This window comes from Monodelphis domestica, chromosome 6 (assembly GCF_027887165.1).
Source record: "Monodelphis domestica isolate mMonDom1 chromosome 6, mMonDom1.pri, whole genome shotgun sequence".
Classification (NCBI taxonomy): domain Eukaryota; kingdom Metazoa; phylum Chordata; class Mammalia; order Didelphimorphia; family Didelphidae; genus Monodelphis; species Monodelphis domestica.
Genome location: NC_077232.1, coordinates 303,576,837 through 303,590,336, shown reverse-complemented (window position 1 = coordinate 303,590,336; position 13,500 = coordinate 303,576,837). Strand labels below are relative to the sequence as shown.

At 37.9% G+C, this 13,500-nt stretch overlaps 1 protein-coding gene across 3 annotated transcripts in view; it reads right to left on the bottom strand.

Annotated features, from left to right (window-relative positions):
- Positions 1 to 13,500, bottom strand: part of BLTP1 (bridge-like lipid transfer protein family member 1) — a 219,349-nt gene that overhangs the window by 35,565 nt on the left and 170,284 nt on the right. For 2 of the 3 annotated variants that reach the window (XM_056803506.1, XM_056803508.1), the window contains exons 46-52: positions 12,550 to 12,725; positions 11,392 to 12,098; positions 10,504 to 10,749; positions 7,857 to 7,950; positions 6,315 to 6,365; positions 3,793 to 3,999; positions 1,287 to 1,522 (exon numbers count right to left, since the gene is read on the bottom strand). In XM_056803506.1, coding sequence (XP_056659484.1) covers positions 1,287 to 1,522; positions 3,793 to 3,999; positions 6,315 to 6,365; positions 7,857 to 7,950; positions 10,504 to 10,749; positions 11,392 to 12,098; positions 12,550 to 12,725 — 1,717 coding nt within the window. The remainder of the gene's footprint in view (positions 1 to 1,286; positions 1,523 to 3,792; positions 4,000 to 6,314; positions 6,366 to 7,856; positions 7,951 to 10,503; positions 10,750 to 11,391; positions 12,099 to 12,549; positions 12,726 to 13,500) is intronic. The other variant, XM_056803507.1, reaches the window with a different exon arrangement.

Sequence of the window (13,500 nt, the reverse complement as noted above, 5' to 3'; positions counted from 1 at the left end):
GTAGTTGGTTGCTGGACTCCATATGAGAAAGAAGCTGTGTCCTGCTTGCTCTCAAGATACTGAGAGGGTAGCTGTTTGATACTCTTTGGGTGGACCTAGGAAAAGCCATTTAGTTCCCTCTTTGTGACTGTCTTGAGATTCCTGCCTGCTTCCTGCTGATTATACTACACAGAGAAAGTGGAGTTCTATTGGAACTGCTGACATCTCTCTCTTGTAAAATTGAGATTTGAACTCTGGACTTCAATCCCCACAAGTCCTTGCTCCACTTCCCCAAAATGCTTTGTAATCTCACAGAATTCTGAGGTGGGTGAGATCAAGAAGGTACTTAAGCTGATTGCAAAGGCTTTTGAGCTCTCTCTCTCTCTTTTTTGGACTTCCGTTTTGGAGCAGACGTGGCTCTTTCCATAATGTAGGTGAGGTCTTGTCTAGGCCTCCCTGGCCTAGGCACGTTTTCCTTATCCTGTATTTTCTTTAATCCTTAATCCTTAATAAACCTCTAAAAATATAATACTCCTTGCAGAGAGAAACTAATTTCTACCTGCCTCAGTCTCCCCTAAATTTTAATCTTTACACTTTCGAGCAAAGGAGGACTCTTATTGTGAGATTCCTGTTGGGGCCTAGTTGTCTTTCCCTTACAAAATCTCTCTCCAATTTAATTACCATTTTTATTAGTTAGGTTAAGTTTAGATTAGAAAACTTAAGTGTGTTAATATCTGGGTGGGTTAGTAGTAAGTTGGTTCCTGATCTCCTTCCATTCCCTTGTCCCTGTAGCTAATAAACTTGTTATATATATATATATATATATATATATATATATATATATATATATATATATACACACACTTAGTGTGATCCCTGCTGTTTAAATTCCCTATAACAGTTCATTTGCTTGAGCTCTTTATTGGAAGAGCAAGTCACATAAAATCATTTAGCTTTTATCATCCTCAATATTGTGGTGTCAATTACATCTGTGAAAGCTTGACAACCAAATGATATATACTGTTTAAGGTACAGAGCCTGTGACTTCCCCATGAAATTTCACTTTCTCAGAGCCAGGAAGCATATCTTCTGCAATTGGAGTAACTTGTAATATGAAGACATATTTGTACACCACAAGCACTCCCAAATAGTCACGGACAGTCTGAATGAATCTGTAAACAACATAATCAAAACTATTTCCATTTTTATGATTTCCACCTTTCTATGACTGCAAGCCCTAAGGTGACATGGTCAATAACTGCCCCAAGGCCCTTGAAATGAACTAGAAATGCAGACCCTCTCCTTACCTGTCATCCCATGGCTTCTCATTCTTCCCATCTTATACTCTGCTTTCAGAGATGGTAAGAGTGCTGCTCCAATTGCTATGCCATCCAACATAGCACTGAACTTAAGAACAATAGGCTTCTTTTCCAAGCCTTCAGGAAGCTGTGGAAATTCATTAGTTTCAATAGGAGTCTGGTTAACACTCGGAGTTTTTTCAGAAGGCAAAGGGGTTGCAATATCTTCTTTTGCAGACTGTGGGCTGTTGTTTAATAAAAAGAAATATGGCAAGAAGTTACAATTTTTTATTTTAAAAAGGAACCCTCAACAGCAAATATCAAATATGTAATAGAGATGTAGGAGTTAAGAGATCCAGATCCAGACAAGGAATCAGAAAAATCCGGATTTCAAACCCAATATCTAAGCTGTGTGACTGGACAAGTCATTTGACCACTCAGAGTACCAGGCATCCCCAATATATATCAGCTACCATTTAGGGCCAGGAACAATGATGAAGTCATAAAACAATGACACAATCTAAATGTAATCTGTAATTACAATACCATCAGTAGTATTTTCTAATGAATTTTCCAAGGTTTTACTGCCAAGGATCTTCCTTGTCTAGAGTACATATAAAGTCATTTTTTGGTATTATTTTAAATTTATTTTGTTAAACTTTTCCCAATTACATTTTAAAAAATATTTTATTTTTCCCTTAATGACATGAAAAAAACAATACTTTAAACCTTCAGTTTTAAAACAGTTTGACTTATATTCTTCTTTTTTTTTTTTTTGTAAACCCTTACCTTCTGTCTTTGAATCAATACTATGTATTGGTTCCAAAGCAGAAGACTGGTAAGAGCTGGGCAATGGGGGTTAAGCGACTTGTCCAAGGTCACACAGCTAGGAAGTATCTGAGGTCAGATTTAAACCAAGGACCTCCCATCTATGGGCCTAGTTCTCAATCCACTGAGTCACCCAGCTGTCCCTGACTTAAATTCTTATCTTCCCTCCTTTCCCCCTTCCCTAAGATAACAATCTGATACAGATTTTATGTAATATGTAAAACATAATATGTAAAACAGCTTTCCAAAAAGATATTGTTATTAAAAAAACAACAACCAACAACCCAGAAATCATGGCTATTTTCTTCAGTAAAAAAATATTAGGGAAACAAAGCTTCTAATTTCACATCTTTGGATCTCATTTTACTTTAAAATGTGGTCAAGTTTCTTTAGAGCTCTGCTTTCAAATTCTATCCTTGCTCATTCAGAATTCTCTGAGACAGTAAGTGGGGAAGGGGGCAGAGGGGTCTTCTAGGTTCAAATCTGGCCTCAGCCACTTCCCAGCTGTGTGACCCTGGGCAAGTCACTTGACCCCCATTGCCTAGCCCTTAACACTCTTCTGCCTTGGAGCCAATACACAGTATTGGCTCCAAGACAGAAGGTAAGGGTTAAAAAAAAAAAAAAGAAATCTAATAGAAAGGTCCTAAGAAGCTCTAAGAAATTAGGTAATCATTGCCTTAGAATATTTTCCAAGAAACAAATGAAACTGATCTCAATTGTATAATAGAAACAAATCTCAATTCTGTTTGTATTTCTGTTTCAATTTTGGCTGAAAACCTAGTCCTACTGCCTAAAACTTAGTTGCCTTTGGACTATTCTGGGCCTCAGTTTTCTCATTTGTACAATGAGGCAGTTAGACTAAAGGAAGTCTAAAATGTGATATTATCATCTTGACACTGGTTCCAGACACTCAAATTTAAGAATGACAACTTGGGCAAACTGTCAGTGTTGTTTTCCTGGAGAGATGGATGGCAAAAGAGAAGGGCTTGGTGTACTACAATTTGGCACAGTCCTTGGTGTGACCAATTCCTATCTTTAAATAGATTTCATTTCTCTGTACAAAGTATAGCTCCAGAGCATGCAAAGCTGGCTAATTTCTTTTTTCATTGCATTTATATTTAGGAGGCCTTTGGGATACATATAGCCTTAATACTGTTCAAAATCTCCATTTATACCTTTGGACTTCATCCCCTAGAAGTCTCTTAGTATTTCCCAAAATTCCTTTTAATCTTTCCACCACATAGCATGGTCACATTTGTGTAAGTTCTGAGGCTCCACCTCCCTTGCTTTTTCACTTGCAACTGGGCCAAATTAGGTACTTCCTTTACTTTAGTTATTATTAATGAAACTTTAAAAATAATACTTAGTTACTGAATATTAATTAAAAAACCCACAATACTCTCAAAAAGTATGGGCCATTGGTACTAATACCTCAATGGCCTCTCATAAAGTCTACTAATCTCCAGGACCACATTTATGTAGGTCAGGGGCATTGGAATAGGTGGTGATGTTATTCCACTGATGCCAAGATACCAACTTCCAATCCATGGATGTCATTCTGATATGCATCCTTTCGTCAAAATTGGTCAGAAAAAATTAATTTCCTCATGATGTGTCTTCCTTAGCTTATACTTACATGGCATCAAATGGGGAACACAATATCAAAGCCAATCAAAAAAGGACTTACGCTGCTGATGGTTGTCTGATGAGGTCTGAGATCTGCTTGGAAAGCTGGTGTGAGCTGCGGACCATCATGCTGTGCAAGGTGGCTGGGTGCTGGGGAATGTTGATGCTGATTGCTCCCACCTTGAATACAGCAGCATTGTTTGTCTTCAACCCTCTCTGGGCACTGTAGAGGGCTTGGGACTTGGCAATACTACACTTTACTACAGTTCTAGCAACAGAGAAGAAACATACATTTTAGGCAAGTCACCTAACACTCCATTGCCTAGCCCTTATTGATCAGAAGCTAAGGGTTGAAAAAAAGAACCTACATAGGCCTTTAGACTCTGCACATGTACCTGGGATACAAAATGAAAGCCACGTGTGCTTTTAAAGTAAGGAAATCTCTGAAATTCCTGAAAAGCAGAAAAAGTATTTTCATTTTGATAATGTGTCTTGAATTTATAGGAGGGTATTAGTATGAAAATACATGTACAAAATGAATATTCAAAAACCATGAAGGCATTAAATCTCATATAGATCTTTCATTTTGTAACTCCCCCTTTCCATCTAACTACTTGAGGCTTCAAACACCTAATGAAATCATATGCACTAATTTAATATTTAAGAACAATAAAGACAAAGGATACCATGACTGTGCTATGAAACAAGAAATTATGTTAAAGACATCTACCACTAAAGTACAAAAACAAACCAATAAACAAAACACTGGGAAAAAACCCCGTAAGAAATGACAGAAGAAATGTTTTTAAAGTTTTTGAATCTTTTTTTTTTTAATGTCTATCACTTCTACAATGAATAGGAAGGAAATAAGAACACCATTATAAAAATGAAACAGATAGCAAACAAAGCCAAAGCCTTTTTCACCACTTGGAAAAGATCAAAATATTCATGAAGGGAAAAAAGACATCTAGCCCATTTCTTCCAGGAAATACAACCAAGAAATAGAGGGCCTTGGGGTAGCTAGGTGGCACAATGGATAGAGAGCCAGGCCTGGAATGGAAGATCTGGGTTTAAATCTGGCTTCAGATATTTCCTAGCTGTGTGACTATGGGCAAGTCACTTAATTCCAACTGCCTAGCCCCATGTTGGCGAACCTATGGCACACGTGCCAAAAGGTGGCTGCTCTTCTTCCCCCTCTCCATGTGCACCTGAGGACATTTCTCACTTCACCTGCCCCTCTGCCCAGTAGCCCAATGGGAACACTTCCTCCCTCCTTTGTCTGAGGTAAGGGGTCAGTTCACATGTGGTATGAGAGTTGCAGTTTGGGCATTCAGTATCCAAAAGGTTCACCATCACTAGCCTAGCCCTTACTGCTCTTCAGTCTTAGAACTGATACTAAGACAGAAGGTAAGAGTTTAAACACACACACACACACACACACACACACACACACACACACACACACACACACAGTGTCAACACTTGTATCTTAAGCTTAAGCTAGTTTACTTCATTCTTTTACTTCATTCTTTGATTTTGATCTAACACTGTCTCGCTCATATGCCAGTTACAAAGAGTGCTTTTAGAAATTGCTCAGTGTATGACCTATTTAAAAAAGTCTCTGTTCCAAAGGAATTTATGTTTGCTCCGTATTTCCATTTCAAATTGCATATATACAGGGCTATATGCTCAAAAGGACTTAATATTAAGTTCAATTTCATATTTTAAAATTTTAAATTAAGGAATGAAATGTATATAAAGTATGTTGAATTCTTAATGTTAAAATGACAGATTAAAATATTTAAAAATTATTATTTAATAAATACTTAAATTTATCCCTCACTAAGACACAACTCATTATTAAACAGATTCAGATTAAAATCAAGTCCCTGAAAATAAGTCAAATATAATATAGTTTGAGGACAAAGTAGACAAAGTTCCAAACCAATTTTTGTATTTCTACACTAGTTAATTTTAAAAGAAAAAAAATTAATGGTGAGAATGTTATGTAGTAATGATTTAGTATTTCTAATTGCAATTATGCTAAAAACTAACTATTCACTATGAAGGAGAACTTTATACCTTCTATTCTAAGTTTGAGATAACACTCTTTAAGGTAACACAAATCAACCATTAAGAGGTTCCATATGAACCTAAATTTATAGAGACTGGTCACTCCTTAAGGGTAAATTAACACTGGTTCATGAGGAAGGTATGTATTTTTGTTCAGTTGTTTTTAAGTCATGTCCAACTTTTTGTGACTCCATTTTGGGGTTTTATTGGCAAACATACTGGAGTGGTTTGTCATTTCCTTCTCCAGCTCATTTTACAAAGAACTGAAGGTGCTACCAAATTTCTGAAGATGAATCTTCAGGTCCAGTGCTCTATCCATTGTGCCACCTATATAAGCAAGGAACGTATTATCTACCTCTGATGTAACCCTTTGATACAGTAATCAAAGTGTAGGATGTAAGAGAAGCTCTATTAAAGTGATTAGAAAGCAACAGACACAGTATAATCTGCCTCTACATCACACACAAACTCTATGTCAATTGAAAGCCAAGTAAGCAGAAAAGGACATACAGAAATTCTTGTTTGGCGGTGCTTGTAGGAGATGTAGGGAAATCTTCCAGTCTATAGATGAAGATAAAGAAAAGAAAAAGAAAGCAAATAAAGAACATTCATGCAAATATTAGTCACAAGACAAGTAATCAGAAAAACTCTTCTAATTTCATTTTGATATTAGGTGTGTGTTCTTTACCCAAGATCAAAAGGGAAACAAGGTCCAGTATATAAGGCAGAGATGCTGATGGCCTTGGGGACTCAAGGATATTCACTCATAGTTTTCCAATAAAACTCCTTAAGGAGGGGGAAGCTGGGTAGTTCAGTGGATTGAAAGCCAGGCCTAGAGATGGGAGGTCCTGGGTTCAAATCTGGCCTCAGACACTTACCAGCTGTGTGACCCTGGGCAAGCCACTTAACCCCTATTGCCTAGCCCTTACCACTGTTCTGCCTTGGAACCAAAACACAGTATTGATTCTAAGGTGGAAAGTGAGGGTTTAAAAAAAAAAAACAAAACTCCATAAGGAACCTTTTCTTGCCATAACCAAACTGAGATGTGAACACATGGCCACTACGGCTCCTTGACTGATCAGGCTGGAGGGTTGTGCCAGGGAAGGTGTGCCAAGGCTATGTGCAGAGGCACAGAGGCCATGTATGTGGCCTTTGCACTATCTTCCCCAGCACAGGAATCACCTTTTTGTTTCTGTTTTTCTATCCTACCTGGTAATAAGTAGCATCTACACCAGAAAATGACACTGGTATTATTTGGGAGAAGGGGTATTATTCAGGTGTAACAGATGACGTTTATCCTAGTTTATGAAATGTGACGATATCCTCATAATCTGTCTTATTTTTCTTCTGAAGTCTACTACAAGACACAGTGATTCTGATTCTGATAGTGATTATCCTTACTTTGGGTTCTTAAGTCTTCCAGTTAATAACTACATGTTTATTTATTTTTTCTTGTTAGAGGGCTTAGGGCAAGGTGCATGTTTTTATTTCTTGTCTCCTTCCAAGAGACCTTTTGAAGGATATTTTCACACATAAACCCTTGTTTACTTATAATTCAGGTCACTAGCACCCTGCCCTAATATTATAGCTCTTAGTTTTCAGTGCATTAATCTTGGCCTCTATGGTCAATTTCTAAAAGTTTTTATTAAAAAAAAAAACCCAACAACTCCTATATAAATCTAGGTCATTCTGCTCAAAGAGAATCCCAACATTCTTGAGCTTGGCTGGCATTTTCTTCTACTAAATAGCCTAAATTTAGTGGAACATGAGGTTGGGCTTAGAAGTCTTCTGGCAGTGGTGTTTCTTGTAATACAATAGGAATGATACCAAATTCTAGTGTGTTCTTGTTTCTGAGAAACATATTTTGCAAAATAAGGAAATCTTGCCCCAAACTATTGAATTTTCTGAAATTTCCAGGGCAATTTAGTAATTTAATCATTACACAGAAAAATCTGAACACCAAGTAGGAATAGTAAACATAAAACTCTCAAACTTTTCTTCTTATAAAACTACACGATAGTAAGAATAAAATGAAAATGCTCTACTACTTACTGTATATTTGGCGTAATCCCCTCAAGCAGTACAATATTAACTCCACCAATATGTGCAGTGGCACAAGTCTCGGTCATCTTTTGATGTAAAACGTCTTTAAAAATAAGGGGGAAATGATTTGAATTAACTTTGCATGCTATGGGAAATAGCTCTAACTGTAATTCGAAGTTCTTTTCATGCATATTAACTCCAATTATACTACAGTTTTTATGCTTCTGACATAGACATTGTAAGCTGCTTTGCAACTATTTTGTGGATTACCCATTATGTGTTATCACTATATAGTACAAAACCTGTTGGAGTCACCCTCAAAACATGTGGGTGAAGTCCTATTCCTATGATTTGCTAACTCTGTGACTCTGGACAAGTTATATAATTTCTCTGACCCAGTCTCCCGTCTCCCCTCAGTAAGGAGAGAGAAAGTAATTCTTGCTCTGACTCCTTTACCACACTTTTGTGCACAATGCACTATATAAACAATAAAGATCTAGATCAGCATGAGCTATTCTCTTCAGGAGCTCATGGATAATACCAAGCAGCACAAGTATTGTGCATGACGTCTGAGATGTGTGATCCTGTAAATCCCAAACAGAAGCTGATCACTGCTGGCTCTATCACAGGTGGGGCATAAATAGCTTGAGTGAGCACTTGGGATGGAGAGGTCTCTAAATCTGCACATTGCTTTTAAGCTACTGCAACTCTGCTTTGCTCCTGGAGCACAGTGCCTTCTTTTGGCACACAATGCTCTACAGTCCTGTGCCAGGCTCCCAGGTCTCATAATCGAGACCTTGAGCGTCTCCTTGTGTCTCTTCTTCTGACCTCTCTGTGTGTGCTTGCCGTGTGTGAGTTCTCTGAAAATGTCTGTTAGACAAGCAAGGTATTCAAAAATAAGTGGGCAACCCACTGGAGTTATGCTTGCTACAACAGAGTCTGAGAACTTGAGAGAGGAGCTCAGTGTCCAGTACCTTATCTTGTCAGATGAGCTTCAGAGTCTTCCTAAGACAATTCAAATGGAGGTGATCCAGTTTCCTGGCATGGTGCTGGTCCATTGTCCAGGTTTCCCAGGCCAGTACTTTGTAGACCTGCAGTATAGTAGGCAGCCTAATACCTCTTCTCTCCCACACTTTCCTTCAGTCTCCCAAACAATGAGCTAACTCTGGCCATGCATAAATGCCATCACTTATGTATGGACATCCCTAGAAAGTATAGTGCCAAAGTAAGTGAACTTATCCATGGCATTTGGAATTTCTCCACTTGCTGTAACTGATGGTTCCATGCATGGCTAGCACAGTGCAAGTGGTGGAGAACCTCTGTTTTCTTGGTGTTAACTGTCAAGCCACAATGAGTACAAGTGGCAGTGGAATGCTATATTCTTGCATCTCAGTCTCAGAGGCTGCACTGAGCTCACAACCACCTGTCAACAAAAAGTCACACACCAACTCTCCTCGGCTCCATAGCCTTTTCAAGTTAAATAATTTACCATCAGTACAGTAGCTGACTTTGATACCATTTTTGTCCTCATTGAAGACATTCAACCACATTGCTGAAAATATCATGCTAAAAAGCATGGGAGGGGGCACACAGCCTTGCTTCACAAAGTGCAAGAGTATTGTCCATTATCCAGAACCGTGCAAGGATGCCATCATGGAACTGACATACGATACTGATGAACTTCTCTGGGCAACCAAATTTTGCCACTGTCTTCCACAAGCCCTCATGACTAACAGGATCAACGGCCTTGGTCAGATTGACAAAAATTGTAGATGGATCTCTGTTCTATTCCTGGGGTTGTAAAGCAGGAAATGCCATATGAACCATGCTGTTGCTGTTTTTGAAGCCACACTGGCTCTTGGATAGACCACTAAATAAAGGATCAGCCTATTCATTAAGGAGGACTCTGACAAGAATCTAGTTGGTAATAACTACGAAGGAGAACAACCATCTGCCTTCCCCGGGCACACGACTGTCGCAGGACAAGCTATTTCTTTTTCCTTTATAGAGTTGGGCAACAGAGACTATGATAGATTTTGTGTATGGTCAGTTTAGAAAATGTTGTTGGTTTAATTAAAGAAACTACCTCACCACATGACACAGCCACAATGGTCTTCATTTGTGTCCATTTGAAATGCTGTATCTCCTGGGGCATCACTGCTTATAGTGACCAAAGTTTGCATGAGATTCAAGGATTTACATAAAGGAAAATCACATGAGAAAACATTTCATAAGACGTTGTCACACAGGCTAATAATCCTAATCTTTAAGTAGCAAATATGTGTCTAAAATATTGTGGACTACAAAGTGCCACAGAAACTTTGTGAAGGAGAGAGTCCAATCATGATTATCCCCATTTTACAGATGAAGAAATGAAAGCACAGAAAGCTCAGTGATTTACCCATGGTTACACATCTGCCAAGTGTCAGAATCAAAACTTATACACAAGCATAAGGGATTCTACTTTCATTTTTACTGAGTCATGAAGCTGCCCCCCAAAGATAGCAGCCTGACATGACTCCTACACGTGGTAACAGAGCCCTGACATACCCTATAATTCTTATTTGGGGAGAATTGCAAAGCAGAAATTTTATAAACGTGGAATTAAAACACTTTTATTGGTAAAATTGCATTAGAAGATAAAAAATTCCATTACCTTTCATTTTTTCTTTAAGGGTAAAACTACCATGAATTCTCTTCAATTCTGATTCCATTGTGAGTCCACCAATGTCTGCCTCGAGGTGTGTACGGTTCACCATGCCAATACCAAAAACAATCAGCGTGACATTCTGAGGTTCTGAAGTGACCAGGCTTCGTTTCCTTTGTGTTTTGGTCAAGCTATTATTGTCTTGTTCGTTCTCAAACACAACTTTACAAGGAGCTTCTGTAGGGCTCCGTACTCCTATATGACCAAATTGACATACTGAAATTTAGTGACGGAAATAGTAGCAACACATAGGCATTTTAAATGCCTTTTCTGTAATCTCCCTGGCTCTCTCATCAAGATACCTCCTCCTTAAAACTTGTTTTTTTCTGGCTTGCTGGATGCATATTTTAATTTGTAATACTTAAACCTCATCTAAACAAGCAACATTCAACACTAGATTCAGAAGCAAAGAATCCAGGCTTACATTGTAAAATGCATGCATTAATTGAATGCTTTTCAGCTGACTCTATCCGAGGAATCAGTATATTGTTAAGAATCTAGTTATATTTTATCCTTTATTTTGCAAACACTTGATCCTGCCACCAACAATGTGAATTTTAGTAGGAGGGAGGATAATAATATCCAACAATAATACTGATTCAGACTTAAAGAGCCCTTAGGATTTATAAGTTGTTTTTCATATCCATACAAGGGAGATATGGTCAAAAGAAGTTAGAATGTCCTAACAGTGGGGGTCCTAAAAGCTAAATTTCACTAGGGTCTCCATCCTGTGTGATCCTTCATCTATAGGAATCTCAAATATCCCCCCTCTAAAATTAAGGTAAATCCTTGTGAATCCTTATGACTAATAGTGCAAATTTAAAAATGGTTTCTTACCAGTTGGACCAAAAGTTTCTGAAGATTTCTCTAATATCCCTGTTGGGTCAGAGATAAGTGAATAAAAGTTAAGCAGCTTGTACATGTTTTGCCAGCACTCTGCTGAAGGTTCACTCTGTTCGGACACGGTAATGGAATCTGAGTCATCCATGTGGATAGTCATGTGATCCACTACCTCCTTGGAACCTTTCCTTGATACTTTCGAGGTTCTTCTTTCAGACCTTCCCAAAGAATTCTTGTTTCGAGATTCCTTTTTGTTGTTCTCATTGTTGGCCCTTTTGCTCTTTGCATTGTTGACTCTCCCTCCACCATTAAGGCTCCCCCTAGAACTTCGGCTGAAGTCAGAAGAGCGGAAGTCCCGATGTCTGTGTGTTTTGAAAGTAGGTGTGGGGGAAGCTGACCCTGCTGTATAGCGATTAAGTTTGATATCAGTCTGAGTGGCTTTTATATCATCTATCATTGTACTAAATTGGTGAATAAGACGAACCAAAGCCATGTCTACATGCTGGCTTATTGACTGACAGGAAATAGTAAAATTGCAGTGAAAGGTATTGAAATAACGCTTGTTGAGGTCGTGAAATGAAAAAGCATTGGTGGAGTTCTGCGGGGTACATGTGGACTTCTCCATTACAACAGCACTGATGCTGAAGGTTTCCAACATTAATGCCGGTTTGAACTCAAGTGGAGGAAGGTTGACATGTCCTTGCCTAAAAATTAAGGGAAAGAATAAAAAAAATTCAAGTAATTTGCTTGTTCACTTATTTATGTTTGTTCATTAATTTGCTTATTTAAATTTTGCGTTCCAAATTCTTTCCTTCCCTCAATCCCTGCTCCTATCTATTTGAGAAGGTAAGCAATATAAGTTGACTTAACTTTTATTAGTTTACCATCAAATTCTCTACAAAAGAGACAAATGGCACAAATTGTCTCTTTTGTAGAGAATTTGATGGTGAACTTATATTGCTTTTATTTTTTTTTTTACTGAAAGTGACATCAATTATGAAATCCACCAAATATGTGGAAACTATATTTCCTCCCCTTTGGCCAATTAAAATTAGTTTTTCTTTTCTATCTCAGCTGCTATTTTGGACCTGTTTCAACCCCTTTCAGCAATAATAAATTTTAAAATGAGTTTAATATTTAAAAAAATTAAACCACCGTCTTGCTCGTTTGCTTCTTCTTTCTTTGGCTGTATCTGAATCCACAATATCTGCTCTGAGGCAATCTAATGTCCCAGAAAACGAAAGATGTTCTCCAAAGTACATTCGGTAGCAGAGAGGCATTGCATCCTGAGACTGAATGCCCGTATGGCTCAGAAGTGGTTTGAAGACAACCTATAGTATGAAAAATACCTTCATTAACTTTACTACACCTAATCCTTCACTAACAAAGTCATCAAAATTTTAATTTTTGGAGGCTCCATTCAGTATGTTTGTAAGAAAATTAAATACAACTCTTAGAAAACAAGAATATAATACATGTAGCTACAATTCTATTTCCTAAGATCTTTTCCTGAATTTTCACAATCTTTAAAGGTCTGCTTGCTATCCATACACTATAAATACCAATAAGCACTCCTCACCCTAGTTCCAAGACAGTTGTTTCTGATACCTTATTCTTTTCTGTATTTCAGACTTTTGACTTGGTTCTATTACCTCTTGTTGTCTCACTGCATCACTGAATTGTCTCTTCCGGCCTGGTTTTGAAGGAGCTGCTACTTGGATGAGGTTTTCTAATTTCTGTTTTAAGCTACTTATTTTGCTTATATTTCTTCCCTCCAGAGTTATTTTAATTCTAATTTCACTTTTGTCTCAATTTTTCCAGTGATTCTTGTAGTCCCTGTAGCCAAGACACATATTTCTACCCCTTTGAGGTTCTTCCTGTATTTTCTGTGGTTATTCATTTCTTCTGAGTTTGCTGGTTGGTTTTATAGGGTCATAGATAAAGAGATAAAAGGGACCTAAATCCCTTCATTTTAGAGATGAGGAAACTAAGGACTCAAGGTGGTCAAGCGACAAGCCCGAGGTTGTTGCTGTCACCATGTATCAGGTTCTGAATCTAGACAGTGCTTCTCCCTTAGTCCATAGCATTCTTTTATTGTGTCTGGTA